At 38.6% G+C, this 21922-nt stretch overlaps 1 protein-coding gene across 1 annotated transcript in view; it reads left to right on the forward strand.

Moving 5' to 3' along the window:
• The window catches only part of iqsec3b (IQ motif and Sec7 domain ArfGEF 3b), a 37500-nt gene extending 22889 nt beyond the window's left edge, over positions 1 to 14611 (forward strand). Inside the window, 11 exon segments of the mRNA XM_036585583.1 lie at positions 134 to 295; positions 2564 to 2639; positions 2641 to 2687; positions 3440 to 3606; positions 6151 to 6290; positions 8100 to 8225; positions 8309 to 8408; positions 11103 to 11261; positions 11354 to 11443; positions 11548 to 11591; positions 14172 to 14611. Coding sequence (XP_036441476.1) covers positions 134 to 295; positions 2564 to 2639; positions 2641 to 2687; positions 3440 to 3606; positions 6151 to 6290; positions 8100 to 8225; positions 8309 to 8408; positions 11103 to 11261; positions 11354 to 11443; positions 11548 to 11591; positions 14172 to 14579 — 1519 coding nt within the window. The 3' untranslated portion in view covers positions 14580 to 14611.
• The last annotated feature ends 7311 nt before the right edge of the window (positions 14612 to 21922 follow it).

Raw genomic sequence — 21922 nt, forward strand, 5'->3', positions numbered from 1 at the left:
CACACACACACACACACACACACACACGCACAGAAACCTTTCAGACAGCCAAAGGTCTGTGGTTTTCAGTTCAAGCATGACCTGCTATGCAACAGTGCTCACAGTGATGTGACCCACTTTTCCTCCTGTGCAGAAACCCAGACAAAGGCATCCAGTTCCTCATCTCCCGCGGTTTCATTCCGGACACACCCATAGGCGTGGCTCACTTCCTGCTGCAGAGGAAGGGCTTAAGCCGACAGATGATTGGAGAGTTTCTGGGCAACAGTAAGAGGCAATTCAACAGAGACGTCCTAGAGTGAGTCATATGTTTATTTTTCAGCTTTCTTGAAGAAATAATTTCTTTCTCAAATCTACATTTTCTTTCCTCACTTTCTTGACACAGCGCCCCAACATTCTCCAACAAATGGCAGCATTCTGATATTGGTAGTCAGCCTTATACTGTTCCAGGAGAGGAACTGACAAGGCCAATGAACCAGAGTCAATGAGGTAGAACTTTCTAAACCAGTGGGAATGAAGGAGAATGTTCTAGAACAATGTGAATAGAGGAGAACATTCTAGAACAGTTTTACTAGGGGAAGGCAATCTAGAAAAATGTGAATGGATGATAACATTCTAACGTTCTAACATTCTAACATTCTAACCCTAACCCTAATCCAAGAAACGTGAATGAGGGAAAACGCTGTAGGGGAACATTCTAGAACAGTACAGATGGAGAGAAAATCTTAGAGTAATATAAATGGAGAATAACATGTTAGAACAGTGTTTAACACACCAGCATGTTTGGGTGGGATGTTTGGGTCAGTTTGCAGTGGACTTTATGAACCTCTGCTAATTATTAGTAGATTAGCTCTGCCACCCCACAGTGCTCTGACCGATGGCCTGGTCTTTTGAAGCAGAAAGATGATGTGACCTGTGTATTTTTAGGGACCTCCAAACCCAGTCCACATACACTAGGTGGCACAGCTGAGATTCAAACCTGAACCCTAGTTATAGAACTGACAGCTGTACTGCAAATCAATGCCTAAGAGCATTGATGGGGTCACTCTCGTCCTAGAGAGAAAGAGTCCTGCACAGTTTGGTGATTTCCCTGCTCTAACATACCTGATGCAGCTCTTCAGTTTGTAGGTCTTAGAGCTGGCACACAATCCGCTTTTTCTTTTCCAATACCGATACTGATGTTAAAACTTCAGTATCAGTTGATAGTAATCTTGCACCAATATCACTAATACTGTATCAACCAATTTAAATGATATGAAATTGACATACAGATAATGCAACATACATACAGTGCAAAACACAATAACGCTAGTCACTTTAGCTGCCTGGCTAAGTTGGGCATGTTTCAGCAATCCCTCATCTCCATTTTTGCTATTTGGCACAATAAAATATTTAAAATTTACTTCAGTTGTTAAGTATGGCTCTTATTAAAAGTATCAGAACATTCCAGAATAATGAGCCACTGTTAACTTACAAAAATATTAATAACATTTTTATTAAAATGTTTATATGTATAAAACTTTAGTGTTTAAAATTAGTTAAAATGAGTTGAAAATGAGCTATAAGTGAAGGACTTCACTCCCAATGAGCATCTAAAAGTAGACTATCATGTTCTAACTACTCAAACACTCTACTATCCCACAGGAAGAAGTGCCATACATATTGACAATCCCAGTGACAGTTATGCCAAAGAACTTGCCAAATTGCACTCTTTTGGACTGTCATGGTCACACTCAGGATGTGGTTATCTCAAAGGGTGTCAGCATATCAGAAACTGTTAAGGATGCTGCTTTGTCAGATTATTACTGTGTTTTCTTTAAACCTCACTAGACATCAAGACCAGACATGTTTGCTTTAAGAAAAGGTTTATAAATGACAGCACAGTTACACTTTTCATGAGCAAAATGTGCTCTGCACCGTGCAAACAATCTGATTCTGTTGCTTTGCTGGACAGCTTCAACTCAAAAATTGTCAGTGTTATGGGTGAGATTGCACCAGTTAAAGAAGAAAACATGTCATGCCAACAGAAAGTGTCTTGGAGAAATTTTACTGCAGTTCAACTCCAAAAGAGAGAATATGGGAAGACTGAACAGAGATGACGTAAAACCAAGCTTCAGATCCACAAAGAAAGTCTACGAAGATAGGCAGCGTGATTACAAAACAATAATGTGCAAGGCTTGACAATCCTTTTTCTCCAGTGTTACCAACAATAATATTAATAGCAAAATACACTTAATGAAATTTTAATCAATACAGTGAGTCATTACAAATCATCCACTTGTAGTCTTGACACATAACCAACATTCTATTCATTATTTTTTTTCCAATATCCAGACCAACATTTTGTGCCAATGTTACTCCAATACTGATACTCAGTGATAGCAATATGCTTTCTCTAGTAGGTGTGCTAGAGCAAGGAACTCACCAAACCTCAAGGACTGGAATCACCGTGCTTGCCTTAGAGAATGCCTTTGGGGCAAGAGGCTAATTTCGCTGTAAACTGCGTTGGTACACAAAGCGAATCATGCAGGAATAATAAAGCACTCATAATATTTCTTTCTCTCAGCTGTGTGGTGGATGAGATGGATTTCTCCATGCTGGAGCTGGATGAAGCTCTGCGGAAGTTTCAGGCTCACGTGCGCTGTGCAGGGAGAGGCTCAGAAGGTGGAGAGACTCATTGAAGCATTCAGGTGAGACACATGTGTACTTACAGTATATCCACATGATTACACACTCTCTTTTAAATAGCTGTCTTCTACTGTTCTATCTGATGTCTTTATGTAGGTTATATAAAGGTTCTATATTATGCCTCCTGACAAAACTGCCATGAGCTGAAGAAGTTTGTTTTTGTCTTGACTGCTGCTGTTTAATCAGACATGACAAAGCTTGACCATGTATATTATATTCTTTAATTAGCGCTGGACTCCATATAGTTCATTATTCATCCCTATAGACCAAGATATAGTGGTTGCTTCTGTGAGACTTAGTTGGAAAAAATGTGTCTATCACAGACGAACATACTTTTTGCTTGAGAGCAGAATTTTTGAGCTGTTTACTTTTTGACCTCCAAAACGTATGCGTGTGTGTGTGTGTGTGTGTGTGTGTGTGTGTGTGTGTGTGTGTGTGTGCGTGTGTGTATGCATACGTTTGAGAGTTAATGGTCTCCTTGGGCTATTCTGAACCACAGACTCTTAATGGAAAAAATTCATGAAATACAAACCCTCAGGCAAGAGGCAGACTAAGTGCACTATTACTTTCCCTCTCCCTCGTTTATTTTCTCTGTTCTCTCATTCTCTCTGTCTCCATCTCTTCCATCTCTTACCTTTCATCTTTCATTTCAACTTTTTCTTTTCCTCTCTCATTGTTTGTCTATCTGCCTCTCCCTCCCCCTCTCTCTCTGTCTCTCTCTCTCTCTCTCTCTCTCTCTCTCTGTCTCGCTCAGTCAGCGCTACTGTATGTGTAATCCAGATGTTGTCCAGCAGTTCCATAACCCCGACACCATCTTCATCCTGGCCTTCGCCATCGTCCTGCTCAACACTGACATGTACAGCCCCAACATCAAACCCGAGCGCAAGATGCTCCTGGAGGACTTCATCCGCAACCTCCGAGGTAAGGTCTATATGTATTTCAGTGTGATTCAGTGTTATTATAGATGTGATATGTGTAAGGTTGCACACTCTCTCCCCCCTCATCACTGAGCATGATGCTAGACAAAGCATCTGTTGCTGATGCAATAGAATTGGCAGTTAGCGTTCCATGGCATCTTAAATGCACACTGACCCACCATTCTCCAACAAACACCAGCATTCTGATGTTGGCAATCAGCGTTATATTTTTCCAGAAGAACTGACAAGCCAAATGCACAAATGCCAATGGATGGAGAACATTCTAGAACAGTGTCAATGGGAAAGAACATTGAAGGAGAACATTCTAGAACAGCGTTAATGAAGGAGAACATTCTAGAACAATATGCTGCCCCAACTGACAACTGTTTATGTTGTCATCTATTGACACTGTTCTAGAACAGTTTGAATAGAGGAGAACATTTTGGAATGGCGTGAATGGAGGAGAACATTCTAAAGCAGTATGAGTAGGTGACATCATTCTAGAACAGTATGAGACACCATCCTAGAACAATTTGTTAGTGGAGAAAATTGGGTTAGAAAATTCTAGAAAAACGTGAATGAAAGAGAGCATTCTAGAACAGAATGAATGGTGAGAACATTCCAGAACGGTGTTAATGAGTGAGAACATTCTAGAGCGGTTTGAGTGGAGGCAAAGAACAGTTTAGAACGAGTTTGAATGAGGAGAACATTAAGGGGGGAACATTCTAGAACAATGTGAATGCAGGACAGCATTTTAGAGCAATGTGAATGGAATCAAACATTTTAGAACATTGAGGGAGAACATTCTAGAAAAGTGTGAATGAGAGAGAGCATTCCAGCAGAATGCAAATGGGGAGAGGGTGGTCTTCACCCTGTCCCACATTGCTCAGCGTGAGGTTAGTCTGTTGGTGGCTGATGGAACAGAATCGACAGTTAGCACACTGAACTGGTCAGTGATGTTGAGTGGCTGGTTTGTGTGACTTGGAGGAATCTAAACCAAACTGGGGAGAAAATTGGGTAAAAACTGAAAATAACAGTAATAAATAAATAAAACCTAGATGTAGTGTCACTATCATAATAAACTCTACTATCTCTAAAATAGAGAGCAGGGTTTATTTTTTAAGAGGGATAAAAAAGGTAGTTATGAGGTTTTTATAAGACAGTTGCAATACAATGAATTTACAAAAAAACTCTTTTTCCATCTTTTCTGTGAAACTCATAAGCTGACAGAACATCTTGTATGTCTCTAAGGAGTAAATCAAAGACAGTCTGTGTGTGTGTGTGTGTGTGTGTGTGTATATATGTGTGTATGTGTATGTGTATATGCATTTCTGATTCTGATTTTGAATAAATTCCTTTTATCTAATGAAACTTCGTTTGTCAGTAGATGCACCAAATCAGTCTGGGTCTGCAGTTCAGTAATAATTCATAATGGGACCCACATTTACATTTGTTCTGTGATGGCTATAATGCGTTCATTAGAAAAAACAGCAGAAACACTTTTTTAGAGTTTAAGGATACACATAGTAGCGCCTTCTCCACATAAACAAACTGGCGCTGAGCAGAATATAAACAGCTATTTGACAATCCTTTTAGATGCACCTGCAGTCTGTAATCCTCCAGCTCCTGCTTCACAAAATGCCCTTGACTTTCAGATATTAACACTGAAAATTTACATTTGTGGCTTGAAAGTAAAACAGGTTCCATCGATGCATGAAAGTTTAGTATTTTTGTCAAATAAACTTCTTTCAAATATATAAAATGTGCACATCCATTACAATTAACAGTACAAAATCCTAATCTCTCAGTGATTATAAACATTATATGACGCTTGAACATTAAGAGTTTAACAGATATCTGTTTTACTGCTGCAACTATTTCATCTTGTCAATCATATAGTAAGAAAGGGGGACAGCAAAGAGAACAAAAGAGAAAATTATGAAGTGTGATTGAAAGACGACATTCTAGAACAGTATGAATGGTAGAGAACACTGGGGGAGAACATTTTAGAAAAGTGTGGATGAAAGACAGCATTCTAGAACAGTGTTTATCATGTTAATCAACTTTTTGTCAGAAGGTGTAAAAGAAGAACACAGTTTCATCTGACAGAGTTCAGACTCAGCTCTAAACTAAATAGAGATACTGAACTGGCAGGCTTGTGCTGTAGAGCTTTAGTTCCTAAAATGTAGATCTTTCAGGAATGCATGCTAATCACTGTGTGGCCTTGTTAGAGCCTGATTATCAGAATTGTGAACTTCCTTAACCTTAAATACATGGGCCTTTTGATAGCTGCACATACTAATTGGGTCATTAGTGATGGATGTGCTATTTTTTTATTTGCAACTTACGTGTAACACAAATTGATCTACACAGCGCAGTGATTCTGCAAAACATTTTATTGTCATTGACAGAATCACAAATTTTATTTTATTGTACTTTGATATTTTAGGGTAGACAGGGGAAATGAGGTCACAGGTTGCTACTAGTGACCTAAGGTATACAGTTCAATTACACACTAATTGCTCATAAATGCCCCGGTTTCCCTCAGGAGTGGACGATGGTGCGGATATTCCGCGGGAGATGGTGGCTGGAATCTATGAACGCATCCAGCAGAGGGAGCTGCGCTCCAATGAGGATCATGTGACTTACGTCACCAGGGTGGAGCAGAGCATTCAGGGAATGAAGACAGTGAGTCAACTGCCATCCAATCAGAAACAAAATTTATGGAAATTGAAACACTTGCCTGTAGAGGGTAATTTGTGACTGATTACATTAGACAGCACAAGTTTGAGAAGGTAATTAGCAGAGCTGCATAGTAATATCATGAAAAAACTCCTTAAAAGATTATATCAGTACTAATCCCTTTAAACTGCAAGGGTCTGGATGTGAGCTCACATTTCCATTCCTCATTCTTATAACAATATACATCACATGTTAGTTTGATAGTAGTTACTGAAGAATTCATAGTAGTTACTGAGTAACAAGTCTTCAGTTAGTGAATGAATTGTAATCTTGCAGTTAAAGGGGTTAATCCAGTTAGACTGAATGATATTAACATTAGACCAATGGTTACTTAGAGACTCTCTCAACTAGATATCCTATTTATTAGTTAAATGGTAGTTACAGTATAATTCATAGTAGATACTGAATAATAAGTCTTAAAAATTAGTAAACAATAAGTTTTCAGTTAAAAGGGTTAATCCAGTAGGATATTAGTTACTGTATAATTCATTGTAGTTACTAAATAATTTATAGTAGTTGCTGAATAATAAGTCTTAAAATTAGTAACCAAATAATAAGCCTTTAGTTTAAAGGTTTAATCCAGTATGATATTAGTTACAACATAATTCATAGTAGTTATTGAATAATAAGTCTTAAAATCCATGTCCAGATAATAAGCCTTCAGTTTAAGAAAAAAATGAATGATATTCAGTTCATTAATTGATTAATTAGCATGCACTCTCAAAACTATTTCACTTACAAATTATTTACATAGTAATGACTGTGTAATACATAGTAATTACTGAATAATTCATAGCAGTTACTGAATGATAGGTCCTAAACCTATTAAACTAGTATCCAAATAATAAGCCTTCAATTTAAGGGGTTAATCCAGTAAGACACAATGATATTTATTTCAGGCCAGTGATTACTTAGCATGCACTCTTAAACTATTTAACTTATGTATTAGGTATATAGTAGTTACTGTGTACTTTATAGTAGTTACAGGATAATAAGTTTTAAGATAAGTTTTAAGTAATTAAATAAAAAGCCTGCAGTTCTGCAGTTAAGAAGGTTTAAAAATGATCATATGTTTTTTTCAGAGCAGTTGTCTTCTTTCATGTAAAAAATTCTTCAATGTAAAAAATGTTAAATATTAATATCACTGGGAACTATAACAGCAGGTAGTTTTCAGTCTCAGATAACCCCTGATTTAACACATCTGTGGATTCTCTTGCTGTGGAAAGATGCATTTTTGCTGATTTTGCTGTCTGCTGTGGGACTGGAGAAGACTGGAGTAAACACATTAAGTAGCTTTGCGCAGCACAAACAATGAATAGGTACAGTACATGTCAACTGAGATTACAACTCCTGCTCATAAACTATTCATGCCTCTGCTTTCTCAGCGGCTGTGTGTGTGAGAGAAAGATACCGTGTTCATGGAAGTTTGTGTGAGCGAGAGAGAAAAAGAGAGACAGACAGATTGATGATTGAGAATATGTTTTATTCATCAGGCTTAATTTTAGTTTTCAGGTGACACAAATGCAAAAGAGCGTACTTCCTTCAGCATGAAATATTTATACTTTCATGGCATCACTGCATCTCCAAATCCATTCTGGAGTAATCCCCACACTATCTTTATAACCATGTATTCTGCTGATGATGCAGGCTACAGTTTAAAGTTTCTGAGCCACAATCAGTTTAGACATGGATGAGTTCTAAAGTGAACTATTGCCACTCTTTCCTTCTTTCTCTCTTTATCTCTCTTTCTCTCAGATCCTATCTGTGCCTCACCGGAGGCTGGTGTGCTGCAGTCGTCTCTATGAAGTTACTGACGTAAATAAACCCCAGAAACAAGCAGCACATCAGAGAGAAGTGTTCCTCTTCAATGACCTTATAGTGGTGAGAAATGCGCCCACATATACATACACATTGAAAGGTAAACATGGAGGTGTTGAGTGAGAATGTGTTCTTTTTGTTTTTAGATACTGAAGCTGTGTCCCAAGAAGAAAAGTGCAGCCACATACACGTTCTGTAAGGCCATGGGTCTGCTAGGGATGCAGTTCCATCTGTTTGAAAATGAGTGTAAGCATGGACACATCAAGTATATGAAAAACAATGGAAATTGATTGAAGTAAATTTCATCTAAGAAAACAAAAACCCTTATCAAATATTCTGTATAAAAAGTGTCATAATAATTTGCTTATTTGTTGTTATGATTGAATAATTTGCACCCCTGCATTTTCAAACCTCAAATCCAAAAACATTGGGACAGTATATGAAATACTAATAAAAACAGAAAGCTGCCATTAGTAGATTCTGTTCAATCTGTAATTGATGCCTGCAGCACATTCCAAAAAAGTTGAGACAGGAGCGTGTTTACCACTGTGGTATGTCATCTTTCTTTTTAACAGCACTAATAATCATTTGGGGACTGAAGACACCAATGAAACCAATTCTGAAAGAGGATTTTCTTGGCATTCTTCCTTCAAACGTTCAAGTGTTCAGCTGCAAATCTGTATGGGGCCTTCATTGTCACACATTATAAGGCAACAATGGGATACTTCAGGCAGGCCAGTCTAGCACCTGCACTCTGTCATTATGCAGCCATGCTGCTGTGAAAACATGCAGAATGTGGCTTAGCATTGTCATGTTGAAGTAAGCATGGATGTCCCTGAAAAAGATGTCATCTAGATGGCAGATGTTGTTCCAAAATGTGTGTATATATTGGCTTGTCATACCACAATACACGTTTCCAGTGTGCATAAGTCTATTTCAGTTGAGCCCAGAGAAGACAGACTTCTCTGCCACAAATCACTGTTTTCTGTTTTTATTTGCATTTCACATACTCTCACAACTTTTTTTGCAACTGAGGTTCACCATACTTTGTGCAACCTCCCTTTGCCAATATAACAAGACGTTTTCTCCTATAATGCTTGATCAAAATACAGAGCAAGGAATCTGAGACCACCCATACAGAATCATACAAATGTCCTCTCTTTTGGACTTTCCTCTTTAGCGCATCCGACAGGTTTTCAAAGGGGGTTAGGTAGGGGAACTGGGATAGCCTTTATTCTGGCCCTGGGATGGCCTTGAAAAGCTTAATTCTGTGGTCACTGAACCAGTTTAGGTGAATTTGGACATATGTTTTGCTGGATGATGCGTATCTAACATTCTTCACAGTGTGCATGGAGCAAAATACACTTGCATCATCTTCCAGGCAGGTTCACTAAAGCACTGTTGGTTTTAAGCTTCTTAATTATTGCCCTAAAGTGAATATGGCATGTCTGGGTGTGTGGCTATTTTCATAGCCAGTAGTTGATTTATGAATGTCAGCACACTTTTGTGTGATTTTATTTGTGTGTTCTCTGATATCACCATGTTGATGAATGACTCAGAGAACTTACGATGCCTCTCTGGATGACAATTTGAGCTCCTGAACACTCAGGTGGAAAGTTAAATATAAATGCAAACTTGTTTCAGTTACGTTTTGTTCATAAGAATATCAAGTGATGCCAAGAATTGTGGCACACATGGTTTTGTAAAAAAAGATAAGGGTTTATGTTTTCTTAGACTGAATTTACTTCAATTTAAGGTTAAAGTTCTCTCGTATTTCCTATGTGATATACACGACTACAGACAGACAGACAGATAGATAGATTACCATATAGATGCACTTTGTAGTTCTACATTCAGACACAGCGGTGTTACTGGAGTTTTTAAACACTGTGTCCACTCATTGTCCACACTATTAGACACTCCTAATAGGTACACCTTGTAGATGTAAAGTTAGAGATGATAGCTCATCTGTTGCTGCACAGTTTGTTTTGGTCATCCTCTAGCCCTTCGTCAGTGGTTACAGGATGCTGCCCACAGGAAGCTGTTGGCTGGATATTTTTGGTTGGTGGACTATTCTCACTGAGTGTTTAAAAACTCCAGCAGCACTCTGTGTCTGATTTACCCAACCAGCCCAACACACCCTAACCCACCACCACCATGTCAGTGTCACTGCAGTGCTGAGAATGATCCACCACCCAAATAATATCTGCTCTGTGGTGGTCCTGTGGGAGTCCTGACCACTGAAGAACAGGGTGAAAGGGGGTAACAAAGTATGCAGAGAAACAGATGGACCACAGTCTGTAATTGTAAAACTACAATGGTCACTTATATAGCAAGTGGAGCTGGACATGCGGAAACAAAACTAAAGTTACATAATCACGTTTTGCACCCATCATTCTAAAACTGTTAGTTAAAACCTGTTTGGTTAAGGTTAACAAGAGCTTGATTTATATCCAGTCAAACTGTAAAATTTTACAGAGCAACAAATGAGGATAAGATTTTACTGCCTACTTACCCCCCTTCCCAAATTAAAAACTCTTTAAATCTACATGACTCATATGACAATTATCATCAAAATGACATATTTCTGCGAAAGCCAATGACTTTGTGTTTAAATGTAATCCTGCTGGTAATCAATCTATTATGTACCTGTGATCTGATTACTGTCTTTTTTGCTGTAACTGTAATGGAATACAGTTACCTTTTTTGTATCCTGATTACGTAATGCTGTTACATGTATTCTGTTACTACCCAACCCTGTATATATATTAGTTATATTATGCTGTGATGCTCTGTATATGGGGAAAATGTATTGTTGACAATGAAAAAAGATGAAGTTGATGACTTAATTGCATCTATATTCAGTATTTTACCTCACCTTGCTTTTTGTTTGTCAATTACAATACCTGTCTGTATCTGTGCGTCTTTCCTTTCTCTCAGATTACCCTCATGGCATTACGATCTTGTCTCCATTCTCATCTGAGAAGAAGCAGGTGGTGAGCTTTTGTTCTCAGAGCTCTGAAGAGCTGCTGAAGTTTGTAGAGGACCTGAGAGAGAGCATCGCCGAGGTAGCAGAGATGGAGCACATACGCATCGAATGTGAGTCTCATTAAGTGGCTGTTAGCGGGATTGTTTGGAAGTGCTTTCAGGAATATCGCTGCCTTGACTGACATGTGTTTGGTATCTCACAGGGGAATTAGAGAGGCAGCAGGCAGCAAGAAATCAGTCTGCTAAGAACAATGGTACACAGCTGGAGATCCACAGACCAATCTCTCCTGCAGGTACAAACACGCATACATACTAAGTGCGGTAATCAGACTATTCAAACTGTACTGATGAACACCCGCTCTTCTGATTATGTGTAATGGTACAATGCAATTTTCAGGGGACCATGACTTTTTTGAGAAGACAGGAAGCAACGCAGTTGAGGTTTGTATCAAGAGTTGGTAGCGTATGCAGTTATAAAACCATAGTGTATGAGAGTTGTTTGTCTTTGTTTGTCTGTGTTTGTTGAAAAAGTGCTATTAGCATGAAATCTTATGAATTTTAAAGCTTATTTAGGTCCTATTGTTTCCCTCTTGTGGAGTTAGAGATACCCCACTGCCCCTTTACCTCAATCTTCTTTGACCTCTTGACCTCCAAACATGATCTGTCTGTCTGTACCTTATCAGTATAGAGACACCAGGCCCTCGGTGTCCTTTTCCCAGCCAAACACCCCCCACCTCCCCCAAGAAAAAGTAATATAGACACTTAAAAAACCCAATAGCTAACTCCAACACCTGCTGTTCCCTTAAACTAGTAGTTCTGAACTCAGGTCCTGAAGTAGCCCTGTCCTGCATGTTGTAGCTTTTTCCCTGTTCTACCATTCCTGAACTAATCAGCTATTTAGCAAATAAAAAAAAAATGTGCAGGGCAGCGGGTACTCTTGCGGGGCCAGACATGATGTTGTAATGAAAATGTCTGAGGACAATCATGACAAACTTTGGTCTAAGTGTGGGTGGGAGTAAACCAATCCGGCACCTCTTGAAGGCAGAGCTCAAAGTAAGGGGTGATGGTGTGCATGTCAACTCTGTCTGACAAACCGATTATTAGCTCATGGATGTAAAGTAAGTTAGCATAGCTGAAAAGTTTCCCCAGAGCACTCCTATTAAACGTGTAGATCAGTGTTGTGCGGGCATAGAACACATTACACGTGGTAAAAATAAAGCAATAAACCGTTCTGTTACCCAATGATAATATTTCGCTAGCTTGTTTTGCTTGTGATATTGATTGCATTCCAGACATTAAAGGTGCATTAGTTGATTTATTTGTTTTGTTACTCATATAAATGACCTGCAAAATATGTGGAACATGATAAAGAGCAGAGCGGAAGGCTTTTCTGTTTTTACACTGACTTTGTGTTAGTCATTTTATAACACCCTCCCCAGCACCACATTACTCTGCCCCCATCTCCATCTGCTCGGCTAGGAAAACATGGCAGAATCCAGTTAGCGAGCTGCGCCAGCAGGTTCTAGTGCTGTGGGGAAAAACACACTGTGCTGCCAAAAAAAAATTACGACAAGAAACGTGCTGTTTAAATGGATGACTTTACATAACAAATCAAGCAGATAACTTTTTACTGAAACAGTCTGGTAAAGTAACGCTGAGGTAATGTCAAAGATGAACCACCTTCATAGAGATTTATGTACTAGTCAGCTGTATGAAACTCATGCAGGTAAAAAAGCTAAGCTAACTACTTAATGCTGAAGTTGGCTTCTTATTCCAACTTTCTGTTCCACCTCAAATGCTGCTGTAGAGGCTATATTTGTCTGTAAGTGACAGTGCACTGAAACAAATGGAAGCTTATTACAAAGAAAAGCAGGACAGCTATGACACTCTTGACTGTTCTTGTGCAGCAAATCAGAATGAACCAAATGTGTGTTACTTCGCTATCCCCCTGGACAAAAGAGACACAGGAGTTTGATGCTAATTCTGGTCAGACACCACTGTTATACAACAAGCAAGCGAACCACTCTGAGATAAATTAGCTGATAGCCATGGTATTCACTATTATTAACATCTTGTGAAATTGTTGTTTTAGCTGTGAAAAGGACAGCACTTTGTTTGCTGTACTGAGATGTAGGCTATATAGTGTATATATATATATTTCGGTCTCCTAAGCAACGTTAGCATAATGCCATGCTTTTATCATCTGTATCTAAATAAAGAAGTTAGGCAGTACACTTAATAAACAGCCAACTTCATCTCTAGAAAGTGAAGTCATGACAATGCTTGTTAGCGCTGGCAAACTCTAAATGAACTCCGATGGGCACGACTGGGCGGGAATGGGAGGTTGATCCAAAGAGTAAAAAACATTGTTTTGTCTTGTAGTTGACCTATTTAACCGCTAGATTAACCATCTATTTACCATCTGTCTTTAATTTTGACTCACACACCTTTAAATGAGAATGGAATTTAGGTCATTTAGAGGAATTAGATGAATTTAGGTTAAGTTTTAAAAGGGGTATACTCTCATTGGGATTTTCCCATAATCCAGCAACAAAAGTTTAACAAGCTGTCCCAATACATGTATTCTCTTTACGGCATCACGTCTGGCCCCATGACACTAGGCAGAAGGAACCACTCCTTACACCACTAACCAAGCTCTTGCAAGATTTGAAGTATAGGGCCTTCCTGCTATGGCTTTCGCTAACTGCTGGTGCCTGGATGCTTACTCTTACATACAGATGCTGTTATTGGTTTAAATTCATAATTACACAAAATTACATTACAACAGCTACTAAATTCATAACAGGAAAAGCATTAGCAGTTAACTCAGTAACTCAATAGGGGTAAAACAGCTGTTGGTAAATAAGGGACTGTATGTGAGAGTGCGTGTGCAGTGTGAGTCTGTGCTCCTGCATGCTCTGTGGCATGGCCTTTTCTTTGTCTCGTCCGCACCGGAGGGCCGTGAGAGTGCTGCAGGCCAGGCTGATAACGCTTCCTGCTTCTGGCTGTTTTCTAAACTAGGTGTCAATTCACAACAGGCTCCAAACGTACCAACTCAGCTCCCTGTTGGCTCCGCCCAGCGCTCAGCCCCAGCTGGCCATCCTGCCTAGTCCCGCCCCTGGCCCCACCCTCACCATCTCCCCCAGCACGCTCATCCAGTGCCAGCAGATCGTCAAGGTGATCGCGGTGGACTCGGCGGGCCGTGGGCGCGTGGAGGCCTTCCTCAGTCAAAACCCCACCCATCGTTTAATACAATCAGCCGTCTCCACGCCGACCAGGTCACGGGAAGGTGGGGCCCAGCAGCCTCCTCTTCCCCCTCCCCCGCCTCCATATCACCACAAACACCAGTTCTGCCCTCCGACTCCACCCCCTCCACAGCATGTGCTCAGCCAGCGCAGGTACTCCAGTGGGACACGCAGTCTGGTCTGAGTGCGCACACACACACACATACAGTGCAGGGCTGGGCAAAAGTCAGAAATGACCCTTCTTTATTTATTTATTTAATTTTCAGTTCTTTGTTTTTCAGCATCAGGAAAAAAGCAGAAAATGACACAGAAGCCTCAACAACTAAATATATCAACTTTTTCAGTTAGTGTGTCCACCTTTTGCCTTTATTATGGCTTCCATTCTTTTGGGAAGCTTTTTTCAGTTTTTTGAAGAAATCTGCAGGGATATTTTTCCAGACCTCCAAGGTTCAGTTTCTTTTCTCTCTAAAAGCTTTAAATGCTGTTTATCTGATGGTGACTGTTGTGGTGGTCTTGGTTGTTAGGAGTCCCATTTTCTTTATTGCTTTTAATAATTTCTTGAACTCCAGTTTTGGAAACTTCTGTTTTTTCACCTATTCTCCTGTTTATGCAAGTGGATTATCTCATATCTAATCTCTTCAGAAATATCTTCTGAAAAATGACCAACTTGCACATAATGGCCATTTTGACTGAACATTAAATAAATGAAGGGTGGTCTCTGACTTTTGTACAGTATTGTCCACACAGCTGAATTAATACTCCCAAGTTAACTGACTCATAATTTTCCCACCTTTTCAATTCACAAATGCGATGAAGTCCAGTATATATTCATTCCCCTGACACAGACACACCTTTTATACTCCTTAAACACTCGCTGAGAGGCTCACTTCTATATAAATAAGCTAGTCACAGAATTGTTTATCAGGGCCTCATGGTCTGAAAAAATGTGTATTTTAGATACAGAGTAGTTAGTTTTATCAGATGTTCTTTTTCCCTGAACTTTTATCTCTTTATGAGTTTCTACAGCAATTTTTGTTGCAGTGCTGCAGTTGGACTTTATAACCTTCAGTGTACAGTGTGACAACCACAAGCAATGTTAGTGTAGTCGCAGGGTTCAGAACTTTGGTCTAATAAGCCAAACTCTTTAATCTAGTCTTTGATAAAAGTTTAAATGACAGAACGTGCTGGTAGTTTTCAGTGCTATCCTACAGCGCATTTATACAGAGTTATGTACAGGCTTAAAGGGTTGTATAATTCATGGGCCATAGTGACGGTTGGAGGCTTCCCTCACCCATCCCCACCCCCCACATTCTAGCATGAAAAGACTTCTTGACTACACTGCAGCTGTCATTGCAAGCTCCTGTAATGTTCCGACACCTCTGTAAAATATCAGTAATCACCTTATGTTCCATAAACTCTGCCAGGCACTGGAGAGAGCTCCTCTCTAGTGTCAGTTTCTGTACGGCGTCTATGTAGCGTTTACTGTGATCGGGACTGGAATAGACCCACTCAGTGGAAACCAGGCCTCTGAAAGATTATCTGAGATCAACATGTGTGTTTTGAAACCTTTCCAGTTTGAACTGTTTATGATTTTTAATTTTGAACGAAAATGTTTTTACTTTCACACTGCAAATATCTTTGTGTTTGGAATTTTTCTTGTGGATCATGTTTGTGTTTGCCTCTTGACATTCATGTTTTTCTGTATTGCATGTCATATAAGAGTTGCATATGAATATGCATATATCTATAATAAGCACATGATTCAACCGAGAGTACAGAGTATATTTTAGAAGCATTACAATAATAATTGTTTTTATTTTGTTTGGTGGGGGTCAGGGATAATTTATCAGGACTCATTATATATTATATATTTAATTATAAATTGCTATCAAAATATTTTGTTTATTTGTACAAGGGAGATTAGCAATGATGTCATCCTGTGCATAGACACAGAAATTACATAGAGCAAAAAAAGAAAACCTTGATAAACATTCTATTTATTCTTATGGATGAGGGGGATGGATGAATAGCTTTACTGTGATGTTTTTTGCACAGCTGAGTTTATTGATGGGGTTATAAATTTATCTGATTTATATGGACCTGCTATCTTCTGTTTGGACTTTTTGCCCTTCTTGGTTCAAAACAACAGGAGTCTGGGGCTACATTGTTGCTTTTAGAGAATCAGCATAGCAACATTATTTTGTCTTCTAACAACTCAGAGCTGTAGATTTTCAGGCCCTCAGGTGTCCCGGGTGAATCTTACACAGATGCTAGCTAAGTACCATGAGAATCCCAGGATCATTCCAACACTCCTGGACCATATCCTGACTGAAGGCACACAAACTTTCCCTCCTTTATTTGTGCCCATGTTTCTGTGGCAACCTTTCTGAACATGAAACTTTCAGATATTAAACTGCATGTTGAGTCAGAATATGGCCTTCAGTCGATCAAATCAATGCTGTCATCTGTTATTTGTTTTTGAAAAAAAAAAGATATATTTGTATTGAGCACTGTCATGAAATTTTATATTGTATGGACACTTGATAAAAAAACAATTCATGCACAAACTGTAAATGCAATGCCACTGAATTTAGAGCTCAGTATCCATTAAAAGTGGAAAAAATGAAAGCGTGTGTTGTAGATTTGGCAGAATGGAAGGGTCCATATGCTTCATTTGTCTTACATTTTATATGTGTGGGTTTATGAAAAACAATCTTAGCTCATTTTCACATGAACATTTTTCAACCTTTTAAGTGCTTTTAAGACTGGTATTTCGCTGTAAAAAAAAAAAAAAAGTATCTCCAAAATTGTAACTTTTACAGGAGAAGGCAGAAGCACTTTTAATGTCAGTTAATTTAAAGAGATTTTATCTCGAGTAGTTTTGGACCATGTCTATTAGTCCATTCCCAATTTAATTGAAATTAATGTAAAGAGCAGCGGCTGTGCTCAAATAATGTAGAAAAAATAAAAATGGGAAAAAATGATTATACATATTTTTGCACGGCAATGATATGAAAATATCTCTTGTTCTGATTGGCTGCCCTGTATTGTGCCTCATTCAAAAAGCAAGGCAGAAACACACCTTGTAATTTCAGTATGAACTGGCGTGGCTAAATGTCTGGAAGTGGACTGGGCTAAACTGCTGTATGCTAAATAAGCTGATACATGCAAATGTGTTGGTTTTTGTCACATTACAGAAACAGTGAATTCAGAACAGGCTGTTTTTGAGCAAATGGTGCATTTTAAAACTTTAACAGTGTTCACATACTACATCGAATTCTTTTTGTTTAAAAAAAAGTAAGGAAACATGCCAACATTCTGCATGTAGGCAGAGCTTTTTGATGCTACATAACTGAGTAAAGTAAGAGTAGAAAGCTGTTAATAAGACCAAAACTTTTAGAGATTAAGTCGACTAAAACAGAAAAGGTAAGAAAGTGTACAGCCATGCAGGCAGTGCTTTAACTATAGTTTGTATGCAGATGGATTTAGAGACAAAATAGTTTCTGTCCCTCTAGATGGATGAAAAATGCAGTTTATAACTTTTTATAAAATGCAGTTTGTAACTTTTTATAAAATAAATAAATAAGTAATAGATAAAACATTATTTCTGGGAGGGTGCCAAAATGAAAAACAACTGGAAAACTGCATCTGCCTAATAAAAGAATTCTTTTTTTTTTTCAATACAGACATGAGCTTTGACTTTTTGCTTATTTACAGCTTCAACCTTTCTAAGCCTGAACGAGGCAGGTTACAAAACACAAAAGACAAAAAGAATATGCAATGTATTTTAACCATTATTACTCTTATATCAGAAATCTTGATGTCTTCAGCTTGGGGTCTGTGGTAAATGCACAGTTTAGGCTCTCTGCTTTCTGACTCTGGAGACTTCACAGAGTAGAGTGAAGAAGCTGAGACTCTTCCGGTTGTATGCTTTGGTGTGTGTATCTGCTTGTGTGCATCAGAATGAATGTTATGACTGAATGGGTGTGAATTTGACTATATGAGTTTTGATCCATCCTTATTCAGAACATAACTTCTATAAACTAGAAGACAACTATGATGATTAACCCGATAAACTGCAAGAGCATTTCTGTCTTTCTGAGTCTTTTTCATGATATTAAGGTTGTGCAAACTTGAATGGTTCTTTAAATGTTCAGTGAAATTGATACAATGGCAAATGAATAGAAAGAAAAAAATCCCCTGCTGGATTGCTGTACATTGTATCATGTGGGTAAACTGAAATGGAGAGTGGGAACAGCATACCTATCAGCACTTCTAGCCAGTTTGTGTTTGAAAATGTGCAGACTAATAAATTACATTGCACCTCTTTCACCAACATCTTCCTAAGTTTTTTCTTAAATTTGTTCTTGAGAAAGGTCCTAAGAAAAAGACTAGATCAGATTCATGATGTGTTCTTAAACCACAGAATTGTATGCACCTTCGTGCTCTTGAGTGTGCTTAGATTCTTTTCCTACCAAAGAACAAATCCCTAATAAGAAACACTGCTGATGTAAGAATCTTGATGAAAAATGCATAAATGGGTATTAAGAAGAAATTTCTTCTTAAGAATGGTTGGTCCAATGAGGCCCAATGATAATAAACAATGAATAAAGTGAGTTAATAATAAGCATACAGTCTAAAGCAACATGCATCTCAATCTCAAAGCAGGAGGGAAAAAAATATATATATACATTACACGCATCTCTCACTACAGCTGTTGCACATCATAGTTACATAGTCAACCTATGTGCTTTTTCAGGCACTAATGCAATTAAATAAGGGATTATCACAAAGTGAAGAGCAGTTTTACACCGGCTTGACTGGATTACTCACATGAAATGCCACGCCTGTGCCAGGCTCTAAGTGATTTTCTTCAAAGAATGAAGCTGTGCAGCTCTAGCATCAGCCCTGACAGAGCTGGCCCTGAGTAATAACCTGCAAGATGCTGGAAACTCTCTGTGGGATTAAGGAATCTGCATGGTACACTTGGCAAACTGAGGCAGTGTAATATCTAAAAGGCTCACATGCAGTTCTATACTGCAGCAGCAACAAAGGCTGAGCTCTCTGGCTTCATCTCTGTCATCCTCACTTATATCTGACGAAGCTGCATGAGAGCTGCAAAATAGCAGAAGACTCACAGAAAGGATCTGCTTTTTGGCTTTGCTTTGAGACTCAAAGCACAAACGAGAAAACAGCGAGTGCTTGATGTACTAAGACATTTATGCCAGTTTCAAGAGGAAATGAAACACATTCTGCCATCCTGTTCTGTGCAAAACTGGTGCACAACACAAGCCTAAAAGCGCAGTTTATGGGTTCACAAAAGGAAAAACGATCAATTTCTCTCCCTCACATATACACATTTAAAGGGAGGATTGTGCAAAGAGTTTGTTGACTTATTGGAAGTGTGGCTCATTATATTGTGGCCTCAGTAGGAGACACGAGAGAGGCCATAATTCTGCTGTGAGTAGTGCTCTTGAAACACCAGCAGAAAGGCATTTAACGTTGCACTAAGGGAGGGAGGAGGGAAGTCACCATTAGCCACAGGCTTCCACAAAACGCCCCCAGACACAATAAAACACAAAGAGCAAACTACATATCTTTACACTAAGAAACAATGACAATAACAGCATAAATGTCCCTTATTATGGGGAGTGGGTGTGTCCCATGAGCCTTTTTGCATGGTCCTCTACAGAAGTGAGCCAGTAGCAGGACGCTATAATATGTCCAGTTTGATTTACGGTTTGAGCAACTAGTGACTTTGTGTGTCATTTTCCTCTTAAACCAGGAGAAAATGAGCACCGTTACAGTTTTGTGTATTTGTGTAAATGTTCATGTGCAGAGACAACAGAGACAAGCAAGCTTGCACGGGTGGGGGTGGCCAAAGTCATGCAAATGACAACAGGCACAATTTTGGATTATAGGACCAACGCAGTTTAAATGCTTAGTTAGACTTGTTAAAATAATGACTCATTTTTCTTAAGATTGACTAATGAGTTATTACTCTTTGTTTTAAGATACTGAGTGAAAATATCCAGAAAATAAGTCATTATTTCGTAACAAACATTTTGAGAGGCCAAACAGGGGCACTAAAAAACACCCTCTATTTGCCTTATTGCTGAAGACTGCATCAAAAAAGGGACTCAGCAGCAGCCTCTTATCCAAAATTGTTTGAGATACAAGAGAGAGCCAGTCAGAGTGGAGGAGTTTGTTTACAGTGTGACCAATATACTGAAGACGAAGGTATTCAGGTGTGAGCTACAACCCATGCTTATTAATTTCACATATTATTGAGCAGCATCATGCTTGTAATCAGTGTTAAGCTATTGTAACAAATGAGCTACAATGAAGTATGACCAATAACTTAATTGCTCTTGATACATTCCATGTACAGCCTATGCGATGCACAAATCTGTCCCAAATACACACTTTTTAACCTAGCTTTCTAGGTGTCTTGCCCTCCACATACAGACTTTGAGGAGGACCACAGGGCTTAGGCCGCCTCTGGGGACAAGCCCTTAGTAAAGTGAACGTTTATTTCAGGTGCATTACAAGCACATATTCTTCAGTCACATGCTTTGAACATGCACAAACAACTGGGCTAAATGAAAGGTTTTTATTAAAAGTTAAGTCATATAAAGTTAAATGAATAAATCTAAAGTTGGGAGTTGTACAGCTGCAATTGCAGCAGCACCTATGCAAATATTGTGATTGGCACTACTGAATTAATTCAATTATAAATAGTACATAAACAAACATATGGCATTAAATCTCTGTGATTGTGAAAGCCCACACATCTGGTGTGTTTTAGCTTTTCTGTTGCAGATGGTTCTTCATTGATGCAACACTGCTCAGCTGGATCAAAGGTAGCAGGTGTACACAAACCTTGTGTTGCATGGGATTTGACAGATTCTACCTAAATTGGCTACAGCTTAATAACACATTAACTCAGAGTAACAGCAACCTGCTTTAGCAAGTTAGCTAATATATAGACCAGAAATACTGGCAACATGAAGCCTACATTTAATGTCATTTAAATAAATATATATATATATATATATATATATATATATATATATATATATATATATATATATATATATACACTGTTTTCATGACATTCTAAGGTCTTAATGCCATAAAAACAGAATAATAAGGAAAAAAGCAGCTGTGTGACTACACGTTTGTATTTTTAGTATTGTATGAAAAGACTGAAACTTTCAGAAGAAAAAAACAATTTTATTTCAAAACACAAATACTGCTTTATCTGAAAATATACACTCAGAAAAAAGTACATTACCAGCTCCTGACAAACACTTATTTGGCTTAATAATTTATGACAAAAACTTAATAAATGCATAAAGAAGTAAAAATAGTGAGGTGACAAGTGCTAGGTCCTTCCTTAGCTGATGTGTATGATGTACTCAATGAATGAATAAATAAATGAATGATGTAATACACTGCAACATGCTGTTTTATAGGAAGGCTATGAGGAGGGAAGGTAGCGAAGAGCAGTGCTCCCAGACAGGC

This window comes from Colossoma macropomum, unplaced genomic scaffold, assembly GCF_904425465.1.
Source record: "Colossoma macropomum unplaced genomic scaffold, Colossoma_macropomum, whole genome shotgun sequence".
In the NCBI taxonomy this organism is placed as follows: domain Eukaryota; kingdom Metazoa; phylum Chordata; class Actinopteri; order Characiformes; family Serrasalmidae; genus Colossoma; species Colossoma macropomum.